At 35.2% G+C, this 20,072-nt stretch overlaps 3 protein-coding genes across 19 annotated transcripts in view; all 3 read right to left on the reverse strand.

The window, feature by feature from the left end:
• Positions 1-20,072, reverse strand: part of NLG-5 (neuroligin 5) — a 317,239-nt gene that overhangs the window by 9,182 nt on the left and 287,985 nt on the right. For all 16 annotated transcript variants that reach the window (XM_076539447.1, XM_076539446.1, XM_003699989.3 and 13 more), the window contains 3 exons: positions 10,753-10,905; positions 9,054-9,254; positions 333-525 (listed from right to left, as the gene is read on the reverse strand). In XM_076539447.1, the coding sequence (XP_076395562.1) occupies positions 333-525; positions 9,054-9,254; positions 10,753-10,905 (547 nt within the window). The remainder of the gene's footprint in view (positions 1-332; positions 526-9,053; positions 9,255-10,752; positions 10,906-20,072) is intronic.
• LOC143265744 (uncharacterized) lies at positions 2,821-4,981 on the reverse strand. The gene has a single exon (XM_076539464.1). It carries the CDS (start codon positions 3,983-3,985, stop codon positions 3,317-3,319), a length of 669 nt encoding a protein of 222 aa, XP_076395579.1. The 5' UTR covers positions 3,986-4,981; the 3' UTR covers positions 2,821-3,316.
• LOC143265743 (uncharacterized) lies at positions 11,121-19,477 on the reverse strand. Of its 2 annotated transcripts, none has more exons than XM_076539427.1 (2): positions 19,118-19,477; positions 11,121-19,033 (listed from the first exon to the last, which is right to left on the reverse strand). In XM_076539427.1, exon 2 carries the CDS (start codon positions 19,020-19,022, stop codon positions 11,523-11,525), a length of 7,500 nt encoding a protein of 2,499 aa, XP_076395542.1. In that variant the 5' UTR covers positions 19,023-19,033; positions 19,118-19,477; the 3' UTR covers positions 11,121-11,522. The 2 variants fall into 2 exon arrangements, with proteins under 2 accessions (XP_076395542.1, XP_076395543.1); XM_076539428.1 differs by lacking the exon at positions 19,118-19,477 and having other exon boundaries at positions 11,121-18,598; positions 18,673-18,811.

The raw sequence follows: 20,072 nt of genomic DNA on the forward strand, positions 1-20,072 counted from the left end.
ACTGTCTAAAAATGTCAAAAATCTGCAAGTCCCAAAATTGCAAGACTGCAACCTTCAAAATTTCCAAATTCACAAAATTGAAAAATATAAAAATTCCAAACTTGAATATTTCAAAGTTCCACAATTAAAAATTAAAAAATCCTAAAATTGCAAGACTCCAACCTTCAAAACCTACAAAATTACAAAAGTAAAAAGTTTTTAAATACAAAAATTCAAAAGTTCTAACAGACTATAATTTTATGGAAGTATCGTATCGAAGTAATAAACGAAAACACGCGACTTTACGATAGAATTATTTGATTCTTGAAACTCGTGAAGAGCCGCTATCTTACCGGATTTCCGGCAATTCAACCGCCATGATCTCGCGAAGAGGAATCCCGCGTAAACAGTCGGCAATATCTTCGTCGTTTTCTGTGGGACAACCTATTTGCTCAGCTACTTTAAGACGCAGGTCGTTTGGATCGTGAACGGAGGCCCACGGGCTTAATGCTGAGCCGCTTGATAACACCACCCTGTGAAATAGACCTGAAAATATTCGTAAATATTCATTTTCTTATTCAACGTGTGTGGTTATTTGTTGTTAATTTATATTAGATCGAGCGTTTGGAAGATCTTGGGATGTCTGATTAAACTTGACTGTTACTACTTGCGGAGTTATGAGAGTGTCTGAATGTCAGGGATAAATTAATAGAACTTTAAGTAAGTTCTAGATATTGAATTGTAGTTCTAGGTATTGTATGTAGATAGAGAAAATAATTATTAATTGAATTTGTTAGTTGTGTATGTAAGATGTCTGAGAAAAATTGACTTTTACTACTGATAGATGAAGACAATTGTATACATCAATCTCTGAGTAGTACATAACAGCACATAATACATATTACAGACATTAGAAAAGTTATCCATTATTTGTTACAATTATATTTCTACTGTGAGATGATATTTAAGATGTCTGACCAAAGTTGACTTTTACTACTGATAGATGAAGACAATTGTATACATCAATCTCTGAGTAGTACATAACAGAATATAATACATATTACAGACATTAGAAAAGTTATCCATTATTTGTTACAATTATATTCCTACTGTGAGATGATATTTAAGATGTCTGACCAAAGTTGACTTTTACTACTGATAGATGAAGACAATTGTATACATCAATCTCTGAGTAGTACATAACAGCACATAATACATATTGCAGTCATTAAAAAAATTATCCATTATTTATTACAATTATATTCTTACTGTAAGATATTTAAGATGTCTGACAAAAGTTGACTTATACTACTAAAAAATGTCCAAAATTGCCCTAAACTCTACAAGTATTTTCAAATATTCTAAAGTACGAAAGTATAAAATATAGTAAAAGTATAAATATCCTTATAAAATTAATAATAAAACACGACGATGTACGTCTGACCAAAGTCGACAATTACTACTGAAATCCACCATTATTACTAAACCCCGTAACATCATTCAGAAACTTGCATCACAATCAAACAAATCTGGTCCACAATTTTGACAAAAGTCTCAAGGAAAAAATATCGAAACAGCAGAAACAAACGTTCGAAAATTACACCGATAGCGACAAATATTTGCGGCCGAAGAATATTTATTTGCATTCGACGTGTATTGCTTCCCCTTCGGCGTTCCATGGGATTAATCTGGATACCCTGCAACATTTCCACATCGGGTCACGTCGATGGATAAAGGACGACTAGCAACATTCGCTTGGTTATCCTGTGGCTTACAATCCTTGCGAGTCAGCTTCGCAAACCTGGAAATACTGCGAGTCACTGTGTAAACGTTTCTACTGAACTACGCACAGAATAATTGCTCTATATCACTTTTTAACTTGCTTCACAAAAACGTACCTCAAAGTCCTAAGATTTTATGTTTGTAGACAAATTTTTACGGTATTAAAGGTTTCGTATTTGTAGCCAGGATTTTTGTTACCACTTTTTCTACCACCTTTTATAGATTTCCTCACACAACGTCCACATAGATTTTTTTTATGCAGTTTTCCTTAAATTTAAAAAGTTGCTTTACTTTTTCATACTATGTACATTTCTTGTATTTCATGTAAAAAATGTTTAACCAACTATTTTTTAATAATTGTACCCCTTGTAATAATTTTTATAACAACATAATAATTGTTCCAGATTAAATCAAAATTTTGAAGATTCGAAATTCTCGAACGAAAAAGAAAGAACTATGTCCTCAATATTATTCTGAAAACGTAGAAAATTTGCCCTTCGAAACCGAACACGATAAGATCAGAATAAATTGTTTCAGGAGAAAATATTCTTCTCGTAAACGCGAGACAAAATTGGCATTCCGCTGTACGTAGATTACTGTTCTACCTGTGTGCCAGCGAGCCATAACTCGTCGGCAACGACGTTTCAGTCTTCTTGAATATCTTTTATTATCGCGTAAATCTCTTTGAGCTATCGCGGATAACGACTTTACCGTGTTGATGTTGTAATAACTTCGATATATCCCACCCTCCGACTTTAATGCGTCTTTTCTTCAGAACAGTATAATGGCACAACACTCGAGACGATCGATGCCTCTATTTTGTTGCTGTATCATATTTAACTATGGCGTCTGAAAGTTTAAAAACGACGGACTTTTCAATTTGCGATGATTCAAACTTCACAGTAGTGAAAATTTGAAATTTACTCATTCGCAAAATATTCGATTAAAAAATTGGAAACTACAATTTTTCTCTGTTCAATATTTTAAATATTTCTCCGGAATTATTTTCTTCGTTAAATATTTAAAATATTTCTGCAAAATCATTTTCTCCGTTAAATATTTTAAATATTCCTCCGAAATTATTTTCTCCGTAAAAAAATTTCAGAAATCAATTAATGAGAAGAGGGAATATTTAAACTTTGGTAATTTAACGAATGAGGCCGGGTGATCGCTATTATTTCAATCACGCTACTCACTAAATATCGGAGCTTCTTGCAAACTTTTCCACGCGATCGTGAATCGCGGTGGAGCGAACGTTAATTCCAAAGTGCCGGGAACTTGGAGGAGCACGGATTCAGCCTCAATTAATTAACACTGCTCGATAAGCTATCGCTGGAATTTCGTTTCGTCGAGGAACGAAAGAAAACGAAAGATTCGAGAGCGAAACACGCCGGAAAATTGTGTGAACAGAGACGATCTTGGGGGAGAAAAATCGAGGACACTCGCGAACGGAATTGGATACTTTTAGCAAGTTCAGCGGAGATTAAAGACAAACAGGAAGCTGTGGAGTGTGACGTTAATAAGTACGTACACTTATTGAGTGTATACGAGCAAGTTAAAGGGGAAATGTTACCATCATTATTTCAGCAGATTTCTTGTATGGTTGTATAATTTTTAATAATTTGGAAGCAATAGTTTTATGTTTGTTGGATACTGCAACTTGCAGCAGCGTGGATCCCTGAATGTCGCAAGCGTTTACCGCAGCTAAAAAGTCATCGTGTTTTAAAATCTCTAAAACGTTAATAACATCAACGTGACTGTTTTTTGTATCCCTGAACAACTTATCAATTAGTGTGAACAGATAATTGACGTTGGGGTCGTAGGAAAGATCGAACGGAGTTTCGCCATTGTTATTTTTGATGTTGTAAGTTGCGCCATGTGTGAGCAAAGATTTGACAATATCCAGAGAGCCATTTATGGCAGCTATGTGGAGAGACGTAGCACCGCTACCGGTTGTCTTAGCATTCACATACTTCAATAGTTTATCACGACTTATATGTTGTAACAAAATTTCGACGATCTCCTTGTAATATTTGGAAGCAGCAATGTGTAACGAGGTGTTACCTTTCTTAGTAACTTGAGACACATCGGCTCCGTTTTCTAATAAAAGATTTACAATATCCACGTGTCCATTACTAACGGCAAAATGCAACGGTGCTCTTCCTTCAAAGTCATGATCATTGATATCGATTCCATCTTTTAACATTTTGCGAATAATTTGCATATCACCATTACTAGCGGCGGTGTTGATGTCTCTCTGGAAATACCCAATGATTTTCGATGCATCTGAACCTTCCAATTTATATAAATTCCAACAAGAATTTATATCTTAAGACAGTGAAACGAAGACGTCCATTTTGTAGTTACTTATGCTGCTCCACCATGACGTCCATCAGAAACTCGAGAGACCACACAACAAACCGTAACCTCTATTCCGGGGAATAGGATCGCGGGTCCCAAGAGTGATTCGTGAATCCATTTCGTTTTCCTCGTTTTTCCTTCAGCCACTATCCTCGAGCTGTTTCTCGCCTCTCATAGACCCTGGTACACGAACGATTGGCTTGGCGAGTAATCACGGACGCAGCCGAGCGTGATTCCTGGCAATTGGCTGATTCAATGCGAGCAAGGCGCATCGGTTTCCTACCTATTTCTCTTTTCCTTTCCAATCGTTCTGCTCGCTTTACCGATCAGACGCCGATATCCGGCGGGATTTAACGACGCATTTGCTATGGTGGCTCGATGATTATAACTGATCGTCGCCAGGGAGGGAGACTGTAGGTAAGGAGAAGGGTATGTGGAGGTACGGAGATGGGACAATGTTAGGTGAGAATTTAGGGATTTGAGGTGTGAGGATTTGGGGTCACTCATGTGTGGAGTTGGGGATATGTGAACTTTGGGATATGTGGACTTTGGGATATGTGGACTTTGGGGATATGTGGACTTTGGGATATGTGGATGTTGGGATGTATGGAGTTGGGGATGTGTGGAATTGGGGATGTGTGGAGTTGGGTATATGTGGAATTGGGGATATGTGGATTTGGTATGTGAGGATTTGGGACATGTGGAGTTGGGGATGTGTGGAATTGGGGATATGAGAATTTGGGGATATGTGGAATTGGGGATATGTGGATTTAGTATGTGAGGATTTGGGAAATGTGGAGTTAGGGATATGTGGACTTTGGGATATGTGGATGTTGGGATGTATGGAGTTGGGGATGTGTGGAATTGGTGATATGTGAATTTGGAGATATGTGGAGTTGGGTGTATGTGGAATTGGGGATATGTAGATTTGGTATGTGAGGATTTGGGACATGTGGAGTTGGGGATGTGTGGAATTGGGGACATGTGAATTTGGGGATATGTGGATTTGGGAACATGTGAAGTTGGGGATATGTCGAATTTTGGATATGTGGACTTTGGGATATATAATTTGAGGATATGTAAATTTGGTATGTGAGGATTTGGGACATGTGAGGTCATACATATGATCGTATGTGACATTCACATACGAGAACCTATAGATTTGAGACATGTTTCTGTCCGAAATATCGGTGAGATTTCTCGCAATCCAAATACCTTTTAAATTTTCTCCAGCAAATTGATATATTGATACAGTCAATATTTGATAGAGCTATTTCACTGAAACTGTAGCGAGGTAAACGCATAAAATTACACTACGAGACAACGACATTTGGTTTCTAGGGAAAGTATACAGTCTAAGCACGATCGGGTCGAGAGCAGCGTAAATATTCGTCCGCCCGGTATGATATTATTATAAGAGCTCGTGCAAACGCGTAGAACATTAATTATGCTTTGAGACTGTGCCAGCTCGTGAAATAAAGCTGAATTAGTTGGCAATCAACGAATAATTAGCGGGAACTCGACGTGTGCTCTGATTATTCAATTTCGATGAAAGGTGTCTTTGATATCTTTTGGCCTGTAAAAACAAAGGCCTTATTAGCTGTGAAGATACACCGGAATTAATGATTTCTTTGTTAACTACGATTGGTGTCATAAGTAGTACACACGTTCCATCATTCTGATTTTCATTTTTAAGTAAAATTACCAACGTAAATTGTCAAGTTAAAACAATGTATCTATCGAAAAATGTAATCATCTAAAAAGCCGTGACCTATGTTATTCGAACGGAATAAAGTTCGCAGCTTCAAACGCTTCGTGTCATTGTTACGAGGTAATTTCCTGAAAGTTCCATCGAATTCACCAACAGTCCAACGGAAATCACTCGTCTGTCCAGTAAAGGACAAAGAGTACGTCCAGAGGGTGAAAGTTTCGACGTATCAACTTCTTGTACACTCTCATGCAATGTGACACGTATGCACATTTGGCAGTTTTCCAATTTTTGTACTTACATAGTTATGGATATTCAGTTTTTAAATTTTTAAGTAGGTTCGTAAATCATTAGAGTCACAAATGTGTACCTTAATCTTCATATTCCAAGGGTAACAAGTGTGTTACAAGTTTTTGAATCCACACACTCCAAATTTACATTTCACAAATCCTCACATATCAAATCCACATGTCTCAAATTCACATATCCCAAAATCCACATATCCACAACTCCACATATCCCCAAATCCACATATCCCCAATTCCACATATACCAAAGTCCACATATCCCCAAATCCACATATCCCCTACTCCACATATCCCCAAATCCACATATCCCCAATTCCACATATCCCCAACTCCACATGTCCCCAAATCCACATACCCCCAATTCCACATATCCCCAATTCCACATATCCCCAACTCCACATATCCCCAACTCCACATATCCCAAAATGCACATATCCCTAACTCCACATACCCCAATTTCACATATCCCAAAGTCCACATATCCCCAAATCCACATATCCTCAAATCCACATATCCCCAAATCCACATATCCCCAAATCCACATATCCCCAAATCCACATATCCCCTACTCCACATATCCCCAAATCCACATATCCCCAATTCCACATATCCCCAACTCCACATATCCCCAACTCCACATATCCCCAACTCCACATACCCCCAATTCCACATATCCCCAAATCCACATGTCCGAAATCCCCATACGCCTAAATCCCTAAGTTCCAAATCTCCCTAAAAAAGACTTTTCTCTTCACCTCGTATTTTCCACGAGAGAGTTAAATTTGACCTAGACTGTACCTTTTCATCGATGATCATCCTCGAGAGCATTTCTCCAGGGGGTCAGAAAAGACCCTTCGGTTGGTTCTCACTGAACGGAAGTTGTCCGACATCGGGTTCCGTAAAGAGAAGAGAGACGAGCGGGAAAAGTGGTTGCAACGTAGAACGAAGAGGAACTGTTTCAACGACGCTTCCTGCGGCTGTAGAAACGGAGATGCTGCGTTACCAAAGCAGTCTCAAGATGTAAACTGTTTGCCAGCGTTTCCGCTGACAACGGAAACGCCTGGAAATGGCTAAGGCAGTCGGTGAAATCCTGTTCAGACAGCCACCGACATTCGGAGCAACTACTCCGGCTGGTCTCTCCTGTTTATTTTATCGTGTTCTCTTGCAAACGGTCTTTGTTTCTCTTCCACGATATATTCGCCGTCCTGTGTGAATACACCTTTGTGGTTCTGTTGTTTGTGCCCGCGAAGTTGCGTCTACATTATGTAAGAGCTTCTCGTGTAACTGCGTCATGTTATGGATTTAAAACTTGTTTCTCGTATTATTCACAGTTTGAGTTCAAATTTTGGGAACTTACTGGAATTACTATTTTTAGATTTCAAGTGTCAAGTATTCTGAGTTTCAAGATAGTGATTCTGAATTTCAAGATACTGAAATTCTGAAGATCTAGGTCACAAGATTTTTAGATACAGAAGGTTGTAAATTTTTGTGTCTTTTTATATTGTAGATCTACGTGTTCCAAATTCTCACATACCAAATCCACATGTCACAAATCCTTACACACCAAATTTACATGTCTCTAATCCTCACATACCAAATCCACATATCCCCGATTCCACATATCTCCAACTCCACATATCCCCAATTCCACATATCCCAAATCCACATATCCCCAACTCCACATATTCCAAAGTCCACATATCCCCAAATCCACATATCCCCAATTCCACATATCCCCAATTCCACATATCCCAAAATTCACATATCCCCAATTCCACATACCTCCAATTCCACATATCCCCAAATCCACATATCCCCAATTCCACATATCCCCAATTCCACATATTCCAAATTCCACATATCCCAAAATCCACATATCCCCATTTCCACATATCCCCAATTTCACACATCCCAATTCCACATATCCTCAAATCCACATGTGCCAAATCCTCATATCCCAAAATCCACACGTCCCAAATCCTCACATACTAAATCCACATGTCCCAAATTCTCACACACGAAATTCATAAGTCCCCAAATCCCTAGATCCCAATTTTCCTGTGTCCTACTACCTAAATCCCCATTAACTAAGTTCCCAACGTTCATTCTACAATCCAAAAATAAACAAAGCAAAATTTCTTCACTAAAACTGCACTGCTACCCACCGAAAATTAATCAGTCGAACGAGTTACCTCGTCGCAAGAGATTGAAACAGTAATTATTTCTGCATGAACGTAATAAGCAAAGAACCAGTACGAAACTAAATATGATTTTCGAAACTGCGTTTACGGCGAGCGATCAAAACCAAATTGCCGGAATTCGCGGATAACGAAGGACAGCGGAACAGCAAGCGACACGAACGGAAATCGATTTGAAATAGAACAGAAATATCGTTGTCGGGCGCGATTAAAAGGATCCTGGACGTGCGACACTCGGTAGATGAATCGACGAGCGGAAAAAATCGTGCGTATTGATCTCTCACGATGGTGACAAATTGCGTGGCTTCGTTTTGTTCCTGGAGAACCAAAAATGGTTTTTATTGAACTGACCGCGAGCTAGGGACAAATTGCGCCTTCCATTTTGTCTCTTTGATCGTTGTGCAAGTGCGTCGTTAACATTCATGCCAACAATGGCGCTTCCCATTTAGAAAATTCGATTCTTGTGATTCATCTATTTGCAATTTTTTAGATTTGTATTTATGCGGATACTTGAATGATATTAAGTCGATATGTGATAACTGTCCCCTCTCAGAATTTACCATAGCCGGCATTTTTTAGATTTGTCAAAATATTTATGCGGATGCTTGAATGATATTAAGTCGATGAGTCTTTATGATAACTGCCCCGTTCACAATTTACCAAACCGTCACATTTTTTGCAGTTTCATTCAAGGCAAAATTGCATTTATCGACCTACCTTTGCCGTAAGGAGCGAGCAGCAGCAAATTCACCAAAGCAGCCCCGGTATCGTGTCCAATCAACGTGATTTTCGTTGGATCTCCTCCGAAAGCAGCGATATTTTCGCGCACCCAACGCAGTCCCATGGCAATATCCTTCAACGCCAGGTTTCCACCGGATCCTGGCGTTCTGTCCGGATACGGACGAGTTCTCAGGAAGCCTGGAACACAGCCAAACCTTAACTCCACCACTTTCCTTGTGTCTTCGTTTAAAAGAACACATCCAAAAGGTCTATACTATTATTCTTCCCTATTATTCTATCATATCTGTTCACCTCGATCCTCCACCTTATTTTTCCTCTATTATTCCGCCATTGTTTTCCTCCCTATGTTTCGCGCAAGTTCGAATACACAATGGGATGAGCTCCGTGGCAAACTGCCACGATATCAAGATTTACTTTTTTTTATCTAGCTTCGAGATCAAGGGATAGGTCATGGGAAGTTGCAAATTACTGTTTATGTAATGTCGCTTTCTAAGACGCACAAATAAAACTATGTTGGGTCATTTCATAAATCGATCAGTTTCGGAATATCACCATCTGCGATTCTGCTCTGATCATAATATGTTGTAGTCCGTGTGGAATTAGGAGGGGTTTAAGTCATCATTTTGCCGGTTTCGAATTTGTTAAAGAATAACAAGCCTTCAAAGTCCGCAATTTTTGCCCACTTTTACGAAAATAGACTTCACTTATGAATTTTTATTTCGGAAATTACCCAACCGATTGACCTAAATTCTTTTTTGTTTTATTCACGAAGGATTGGGCTATTTTAAAATATTTTTTTTATCTCCGTCAATTTGTTATAAAATATCGCAAAATGTAAACATTGCCTCATTGAAAAAAAAACGCAAAAAAAGAACTCATTTAAATTTTCCGATATTGTATAACAAATTGACGGAGATAAAAAAAATATTTTCAAATAGCTCAATTCTTCGTGAATAAAACAAAAAAGAATTTAGCTAAATTGGTTCAGTAGTTTCCGAAATAAAAATTCGTAAGTGAAACCTATTTTCGCAAAAGTCGGCAAACTTTGAAGGCTTGTTATTCTTTAACTAAATCGAAATTGACAAAATGATGACTTAAACCCCCCCCTAATTTCGCATGAACTACAAGATATTAAAGTAGAATCGTAGATGGCGACCAAAGGTGATCGATTTGACCCAATTAAACGCCATAGAAAAATGACGAAACACCGTGAAATCGTTCGCAATCGATTTCTGTATGTTGTAAATTGAATATGACAAAGAAACCGTGAAACATTAAATCTACCGATCGGCGAGATTTATGCGTCTGTCCGGACTCGCGTAATTATAATGTTAAATAATGCGACGCCTGGCGGGTTTCTGGGACGCGTGCATGCATCATTCGGACAGAATTTAACGCGGCGAATGAATTAACGAGCATGCTTTCCCTGGAATAAGAATTTATCCGACCGGCATGAATTGTTTATTAGCGGTTCAAAGCCGACCCTCCCACGATACTCGTTCGCGTTTTTTCTTTGTTCAACGCCACGTTTCGTTCGCTTGTTTTCATGTAATATTCAGGGTGGTAAATCCGGTCAGATGAGATGGACTAAAAGAAAAACGATATACTTAATTGTATAGGATCTTGGAAGTTCATACGTTTCTAAGTTCAGAAATATTCAGAAAATTATTTTTACCTAAGATTCCAAGACGATAGTTCAGCGTGATCACTATCACGTGGCCAGCGCTAGCTAAAACTGAGCCATCGTAGACATTTCCGGTTCCCCATTCAAAACTTTCACCGTGGACGTACACCATAACTGCGTATGGCGCCTCCAGTCCTCGAGAACCTGAGAAATAAATTCTTGACTTTAAACTGCGACAGCTTAAAAGATATTTTAATTGAAAAGATTCTAACTTGACTAAAATAGAGCAACCAGTTCGAAAATATTAGAAAAGCTCTACTGTTTCAGCCAAAAGAATGAAAACTTTACCGTTCCACTGAATATATTACCTTTATATTATTGTGTTACCTTCATATTATTTAGGATTAGGTAGAAAATAATTTATAAAGTAAATAAACATTTATTCATTATTTTTCGTACAATGATCGTCAGCTTACATTCTAAAATCACTCGAAAACTTATAAAGTATGCGATTCTATCGGTAACTCCATTCAAATTACACAATACTCCATCCAAGTTATACCATCACTCATCTTGTCAGCGAGGATTTAAATCCTATTACGTAAAACATAAATCTTATTACTCGAGTGACGTTCGGATTACCACAGTTATAAAGTTCTTAATCCCGAACTCGGCATTTACAACCAAAGATATTCCGCGTCGTCGTTAGATAAGAATCTTATGATTACAAAAAATAGTAAAAAACGAAGTATAAAATAAATTTAAGATATTTTCATTTGTTTACTTCTACCATCACAGACTAAAATTGCACTTTGACGTTGTTAATTTTTCTGTTGTATCATTTTTAATAATTTGGAAGCAATAGTTTTGTGTTTGTTGGATACTGCAACTTGCAGCAGCGTGGATCCCTGAATGTCGCGAGCGTTTACCGCAGCTAAAAAGTCATCGTGTTTTAAAATCTCTAAAACGTTAATAACATCAACGTGACCGTTTTTTGTATCCCTGAACAACTTATCAATTAGTGTGAACAGATAATTGACGTTGGGGTCGTAGGAAAGATCGAACGGAGTTTCGCCATTGTTATTTTTGATGTTGTAAGTTGCGCCATGTGTGAGCAAAGATTTGACAATATCCAGAGAGCCATTTATGGCAGCTATGTGGAGAGACGTAGCACCACTGCCGGTTGTCTTAGCATTCACATACTTCAATAGTTTATCACGACTTATATGTTGTAACAAAATTTCGACGATCTCCTTGTAATTTTTGGAAGCAGCAATGTGTAACGAAGTGTTACCTTTCTTAGTAACTTGAGACACATCGGCTCCGTTTTCTAATAAAAGATTTACAATATCCACGTGTCCATTACTAACGGCAAAATGCAACGGTGCTCTTCCTTCAAAATCATGATCATTGATATCGATTCCATCTTTTAACATTTTGCGAACAATTTGCATATCACCATTACTAGCGGCGGTGTTGATCTCTCTCTGGAAATACCCAATGATTTTCGATGCATCTGAACCTTCCCATTTATATCGCAAATTAATGAATTTAATCATTGATTCCAACCCTAAAACAATTGAATGACTTGGACCTAAAATGACTCTTGCTTTATCAACACATTCGTTACAAATTTTAAGCGCGTTGATACATTTTCCTTGATCAACAAACATCGTTGCTAGATTGTACTGAGAATGCAAGGTATCCGGGTAGTTTTCTCCAAAAAGGCTTTTTTGCAAATCTAAAACTTCTTGTGTAGTTCTCAAAGCTTCTTTGTATCTCTTTTGACTGTGGTATATACTGGCAATGTGTTGTAACGTTCTTATAGTATCAGAATGATTAATACCGAAAATCATCTTTTTTTTTTCAAAAACTAGTTGATATATTTTTAAAGCTTCATCGTATTTACCTTGGGACATTAGTACCATTGCTATATTATTTTGGGCACGTATAGTGTCTGAGTCATTTTCACCTGATAATTTTTTCCTCTTTTCAAAAACTATTTTATTTAATTCTAGTGCTTTCTCATATTTTTCAAGTGCACATAATACCAAAGCCATATGCAACTCGGTATTTAAAATATCTGGGTGATTTGGTCCTAGTATTTGTTTTTGTTTTTTATATACTTCTTCAAAAATATCGAGAGCTTCTTTATCTTTTCCTTGTCTATGAAGTATTAAAGCATACAAACTTCTTGTGTCTAAGGTGTCCTCACTGTCGAATCCAAACATTTCTTTCTGTTTCTGAAAAATCTTGTCACTCATATTTGCAGCTTTTTCCCAAATTCCTTGTTTATATATTATTACAGCTATCTTTTTCTGAATATCTAAAGTAGCAGGATTATCTGGTCCAAATATTTCTTTTCTTTTTTCAAGCACCCTTTGCAAAATATTCAAACTTAGCTGAAAATTTTCATGGCCTGCGAGAACTGTGCTTGCATCAATCTGAGAAGACACATCTTCTTGCAATACCTCTTTCAATTCTTTGACTTTTGAAAACTTATTAATCATTGCAGTAACTATTAAACTTTGGCGCTCCTTGTTACAAGCACCCATTATCGCTTTCATCATATTAATATCCTTTATTTTGTTAAGCTCATTAATAATCCTGGGGTTATTAGTAGTAACATTTTTGAACAATTCGCTCACTAATTTAAGTAGTTTAATTATATTCTTATCTGCAGCAAAATCTAATGGCGTCTTTCCATCGTCAGAAACAGCATTGTATATTGTACCCTTAGATAGCAAAACCATGACAACTTTTAAATGAGAAAATTTAACAGCATAATGCAATGGTGTAAAACCTTTGTCACCAGTCATATTAGGATTAGCTTTATTCTGTAAAAGAATGTTGACAATTTCATCATAACCTTTCCATGCGGCATAATGTAATGCTGTTCCGTTATAACCTTTTGTTGCAGCATGTTTAGCATTTATACACGCTCCTACTTTGATGCACTTCTCAACTTCTGAAGTGTTATTACGTTTTACAGCATCAAACAATTTCTCAGTTGATACTAATTTCGCAACAATTTTTGTATTTTTAGCCAGACCTACCGGTTTAACATCAAACAAGTTAACAATATTATAAATTGCACCATTTTGCAATAAAACTTCGATAATACTTTCATGTCCATGTAGAGCAGCAATATGCGTAGGTGATAATCCATTATTATCTTGAGCATTAATGTCAGCACCTTTTGATATTAAGTACTTCACAACTTCTAACTGATTTCCCAGTGCAGCGTAATGCAATAATGTTTGATTAGCTACGCCAAGTTCATGAATACTACAGCCATTACTAAGGAAAAATTCGACAACATACCTAAAACCATCTCTGGCCGCAATGTGTATAGGCTTTGAACCAGCAGTATTCCTAGCATTAACGTCAGATCCTTCCTCTATTAGGCATTTTATCATTTCTAAGTCACCCCGTTGAACAGCAATATGTAATACTGTCCAGTTATCATTACCCTTAGCATTTATGTCTCTTTTCTCACTTTTTGATAATAAAAGTTTCACACATTCTGGCTGATTATGTGCAACTGCAAGTTCTAAAGCTGTTCTATTCTTTAAATCCTTAATACTGACATCTGCTCCATTATTTAATAGAATTTTAACAATATCTATGCCACCATCTTTTGCTACTGCACTATGTAGCGGTGTACCTTCAGTAGAGTTAGCATTGACATTAGCACCTTTTAATAACAAAAGTTCAACAGTGTCCCTATAACCTGCTGATACTGCACAGTGCAATGGTGTGATGCCATCATTGTTAGTGGCATTAATATTAGCCCCTTTTTCAATCAAAACATTCACTATTTCTGTTTCACCTCTTGTAGCAGTTAAATGTAATAGTGTAGTATCTTTAACATGACTTAAGTGGATATTAGCATTGTTATCTAACAGAACTTTTATAATATCCTTATGGCCGAAAAACACTGCAGATGATAAAGCTGCACCATTGGCTGCATCAACATTAGCTCCATTTGATATTAGAGTTTCAACAACTTCCTTACAATTGCTTTCAACAGCAGCAGCTAATGGTGTCTTCATATTTCTACTATCGACATTAACGTTAGCTCCATTTTTTATCAATATTTGGACAAGTTGATTATTCCCATTTCTTGCAGCCAAATGTAATGCAGTACCACCTGTACCGAAAGCGTTAACGTCGGCTTTATTTCTTATTAAAGCGTTAACAGCATCTTTATGACCACCTACAACAGCTACTTGTAATAATGTAATACCAAATTTATTTACGGTGTTAACTTCGGCTCCATTTTTTATTAAAAAAGAAATTGCATCTACAGACCCAGAAATGGTTGCTGCCAGTAATGGTGTAAAATTGTCATGAGATGTGACATTAACTTTAGCTTTATTTCTTATTAGAAGATCAATAATATCTGTACTACAGTTTGCAGTAGCTGTATGCAATGGTGTTAGACCATAAATGTTTTTAGCATTTACATCAGCTTTATTTTTTATTAGGAGATCAATAATATCTTGATTATTTTTCATAACAGCTATATGCAATGGTATGTTACCCTCAATATCTTGGCCATTAATTTCAGCTTTATGTTTTATTAGGAGGTCAACAACATCTGTGTGGCAATTCATGGTAGCTGCATGCAATGGTGTCAAGTTCCTACCACCCTTTGAATTAACTTCTGCTCCACTTTTTATTAAAAGATCAACAATTTCCTTATGACCATTTGCTGCTGCATAATGCAATGGTGTAGTTTTATCTATATTTTTAGCATTACTGTTGGCACCATGTTCAAGTAGAGTAGTAACTACTTCTAAACGATTATTTTGTACTGCAAAGTGTAGTGCAGTCATACCTTCAATGGAAGCAATATTAATATTGGCTTTATTTTTTAGTAGAATCTTAACAATTCCATCATATCCATCTTTTGCGGCAAGGTGCAAAGGTGTGCAATTATAGGTTTTAGCGGAAACATTAGCATTAGCTCCGTATTTCAATAGAATGTTAACTATCTCCTCATGACCATGTTCTGAGGCAGAAAGTAATGCTGTATAACCATCAACAGCTCTAACATTAAGATCAGCATTGTTTAAAATTAAAGTATTTACTACTTCTAGATGACCATTTATTGCTGCTAGAAGTAATGATGTTCCCTCCCTATCATTTTTCGCATTAACATTCGCTCCATTTTTTAATAAGAAGTTAACTGTCTCCAGATGGCCGTTTTCTGCAGCTATATGTAACGAAGTAAAACCACCCTTAACCTCATTATCATCCGCATCTACTTCTTTTTTCATCAGAATTTGAACAACATTGATATGGTTATTTTTTACCGCAGAGTGTAAAGGTGAAAAGCCAACTACATCTTTAATATTATGATCAGCACTATTTTTTAACAGAATGTTAACAATGTCTGTGTTACCATTTTGAGCTGCAATATGTAATGGAGTTTTGCCATTGCAGTCTTTATCATCAATACATAAATCTCTATTTTTTACAAAAAATTGTACAATATCTCTTCTGTTATATGCAGCAGCAATATGCAGTGGGCTCTGACCATCAATATTCTTAACATTAACGCTTAAATTATGATTGAGAATAAATTTTATAACTTCAAGAGAAGGTCCTTTAGCAGCAAAATGTAATGTAGTCCATAAGTTGGAATGTCTAGCATTGAGGTCTGCTCCTTTTTTTAAACAGTCTTTTAAATCTTCCAACTTTCCTTCCTCCAATGCAACAAACATCTTTTCCTGATTAGTAATAATAGCTAAACTTTTATTGAGTTTATCTTCTAATTTCAAGGGATCATCTTTCATAAACTTGCCAATTTTTCTCGAATTTTTTATGATATTTTCTGTAGTTAATTTTTTGGCATTCAGAATAACTGCCAATGAAGGATCAAATAATAATATGTCAACTAAGGCATTATCGTGTGCTAAATGGTTACGCAAACATTTTCCAATTAATAAAGGAGTATTATCATCCAAAGAAAATAAATTATTCTCCAAATAATTCTCTAAGCTACCTAAAATTGACATTATATCCAGCATAAGCATTTTTATTGCTGTTAGCAATTCTTCCTTTTTCTTATGTAAAAAAGATTTTTCAATTAATTGACCATTTAAATCATTGTTGTTTAAAATGATTTTTAATTCAGATAATTTTAATGCAAGCTGATTATTGTATTCTTTTTTTGTTATACTGTAAGCCTTTTTTTGTTCTTTAATAGGCATAAAAGGATTCTTTTTACTTAGCTTTTCTCTCAATTTCTCAATCGATTTAATATTACCTGCTTGAAATTCGACAATATGAAAAATTTGACAAGTTAATCTATTTATTTCATCCTGGTCACTATTTGGTATTCTTGATTTAACACTCTGTAATATTTTCATTGACAGTATAGCAATTTCTTCAATACTGAGATGTTTTATCTTGGAACCAGTCATCTCTAATAACTTAGTAGCAGAAAATTTCAATGTTCTATAAGTATTGTGATTAATGTTATTATCATTATAGGTCATACATATAGCATTTAAGGTTGCAAATACTTGAATATAATCAGTTTTCGTGTTTATTGATTTATCTTCAGTGCTACTGATTATGTTATTAATTTTACTAAATAGTTCTTTTTCATAGTCTGTCTTATCAGTTACAATATTGTTTAATTCTTCTACGAATTTCTCAAGTTTCACAAGTTCTTTCATTTTTAAGTGTTTTGAAGACATATTATTCAATTCCAAATTATTTAGTGCTTCTATGATTTCTTTCATTTCATCAAAAGTTTTACAGCCAACAAATTTTTCTAGTATAATTCTCAACGCTTTCATTCTGTTGCTATAAAGAATATCAGTAACCACATCACCTACTTTTTTTATATCATTTTGAATATCAGAAAAAAAATTAACATCTGTATTTTTTTCAATTTCTGTTCTTGTACAGAGTGAGTAAGCATGGGATAATGAATTACGTAAATCTTTAACAACTTCTCTTGTATGTTTTGGTAATGACAGTAAAAAAAGTTCGCTTGTAGTGTTCGATAATTTAGGTGATTCTAAAGTGTTTTTTAAGTATTCGCCAATAACTTGTAAAACTCTTACAATAATTAACTGTCCTTGCTTTTCTGAACAATTGGTCGATAATGCCAATTGTATGTAGTAATTTAATTTTTCTAGAGAATAGATGTCCCTGATTTGTTGATAATCATTATATAATTCTTCAAATTCAGGATTATTCTTAATAATTCTTGAAATAACTATATCCCGCTTTAATTTTGGGAGATCAGATATTTTAGTACTATCCATTGTTTCTATATTAGCTTTTTCCTCTTCAAGCTTCTTTCCAAAATTGTTTAATTGGCTTAATATTTTTTTTTTATTTAATGTGGAAAAATAAAATAGATTAATTTCCTGTCGTTTAGTATAAGCAGATACAAAACTGACCAAATAAAACTCTATTTCTTCCCAAGGTAATCTGTCATAAGTTGATTTCAACTGCTGTTTTAATATATGAATATTTTGTGCAATAAATTTTGTTAAAAATAAAAACTTGTCATCTACTTTTTCTGTGTTTGAATACTCAGCTTTTAACAAATTAATATTTTTAAGTACCAATTCGATTCGTTTCTTGATAGCATTAAGATCACACCTACAACTTTTTTTCTGTGTGGAAATATTTGAGAAGAAACGAAGGTTTATTAATTTATCTATGATAAAACTTTCCATTTTGTCTGACAGTGATACATACTTCAGTTTCAATTCTTCATAAGCTTTTGATAGAATTGTATCCAATTCATCTGAATGAAAATTAAAATAATTACCTGGCCATATATTAATTAACGTATCAAGGAGTTCGATATTACTGGAACGTATAGCATAATAAAATGCATTATGGCACTCATCATCTTCATCATCTGGCAATATAATGTTTCTATTATTACTCACGAACAGGTTATTTAGAATTTTACTATCATTATCAAATAAGTACTTTAGTATCTCTTGTTTATTTTGCTTGCAGGCTAAAATAACTAGATTAGTGTTCCTAATAGGATTGTCAGGATTATTGTAATAATCTTTCAAATTTAATTCATCTTTCATCTGGCTTGCGTATTTAATTAAACACCTTAAATTTTTAAAGTCATCAACACTGCCCTCTGATACTGCTTTTTCAAGTTTAGCAAAAATCTGAAGAAATAATTCTATGGTTTGTGCCTTGTCATAGTTGAGTTTCCTATATTCTCTTCCAAATTCTTCTTTCGACGTATATGAGTTCGATATAAACTTTATGTTTTTGTGACAAGAGCTAACTTGTTGTCTAGATATTTTTGTATCTTTCATTATTTATACTGCTATGAAAACAATAAAGTTAATTTAATATGACAAAAATTAAAGTAATATTATTTGTAAATAAAATTTCTTTCAGACTTACTCACACACTTACTCAATGTTGTTCTCAATAAAATAATAAAACACTGAATGGTACACATAAAACAAAGTAGCAAATTTTCAAGTTCAAAGAATTATATCTAATATTGGCGTCGATAAGATTATATATAAAAATCTTTGATTACTGACGTTCTTTTTCCTCATAGCTATGATTATTATTTCCCACCAATTCTCAACATTGTGCGAGTGACTCATAATTCGAGATATCTTGAAATGACGTTATCAAAGTAAAAAGTATTAAACATTTTTTTTTCGAATTTACAGCTACATATAAGATTGTTTTAATCAAATCACTGTAGTTCGGAGACCAATTTCAAATTTGGTCTCCGCGTAATTCGAACCACAGTAAAAGACGTAAAAGATAATATTTTCGCACAAGTAATTTCTTACGTGATCAAATATTTTATTCCACGTAAATTTTTTCTACAGATATTATTATAAATAATCAAGTTCAAATGAAAAATAAAATAATTACAGTACGAGTAGTTAAATAATTCGTATTATTTGAATAGAAAAAAAAACAAAACAAGTATGACATTAACCTTCGTCATGTAATTCTAGATGGAGCTGCGGAAGCGGGAAGAATCGCGTAAAGGCTCATGTAAATGTAACTAACCAAACTTAAAAATTCGAGAGCTGCATTATAAAAATTGAAACAAATTATAATAAAAAGGAAGTAGTAAGTTCTGTGATAATTATTTGACATGTCATGTCGTATATTAAGCGTCCAATTAAGCAGACGAACTTCACCTTTGCATCCAGAAGAGAAGATACTCCGGCGCGATGCTCGTAATTAATTAGCACACGTTTATAATACACGGCCAGGAAATTTTGAGTCGGCTACCTATCGTCTGTTTATGGAACAGTGTGGTATTACGAAACAACTTACTTCCTGAAGTAATTAGTCTCGAAGCAATTAGTACCTTTATACCGGGTATTATC

Source organism: Megachile rotundata, chromosome 14 (genome assembly GCF_050947335.1).
Source record: "Megachile rotundata isolate GNS110a chromosome 14, iyMegRotu1, whole genome shotgun sequence".
NCBI classification, from domain to species: Eukaryota; Metazoa; Arthropoda; class Insecta; order Hymenoptera; family Megachilidae; genus Megachile; species Megachile rotundata.

Coding starts and splice junctions, on each gene's coding strand:
- LOC143265744 (XM_076539464.1), bottom strand. CDS start 3,985: ATGCAAATTATTCGCAAAATGTTAAAAGATGGAATCGATATCAATGAT.
- LOC143265743 (XM_076539427.1), bottom strand. CDS start 19,022: ATGAAAGATACAAAAATATCTAGACAACAAGTTAGCTCTTGTCACAAA.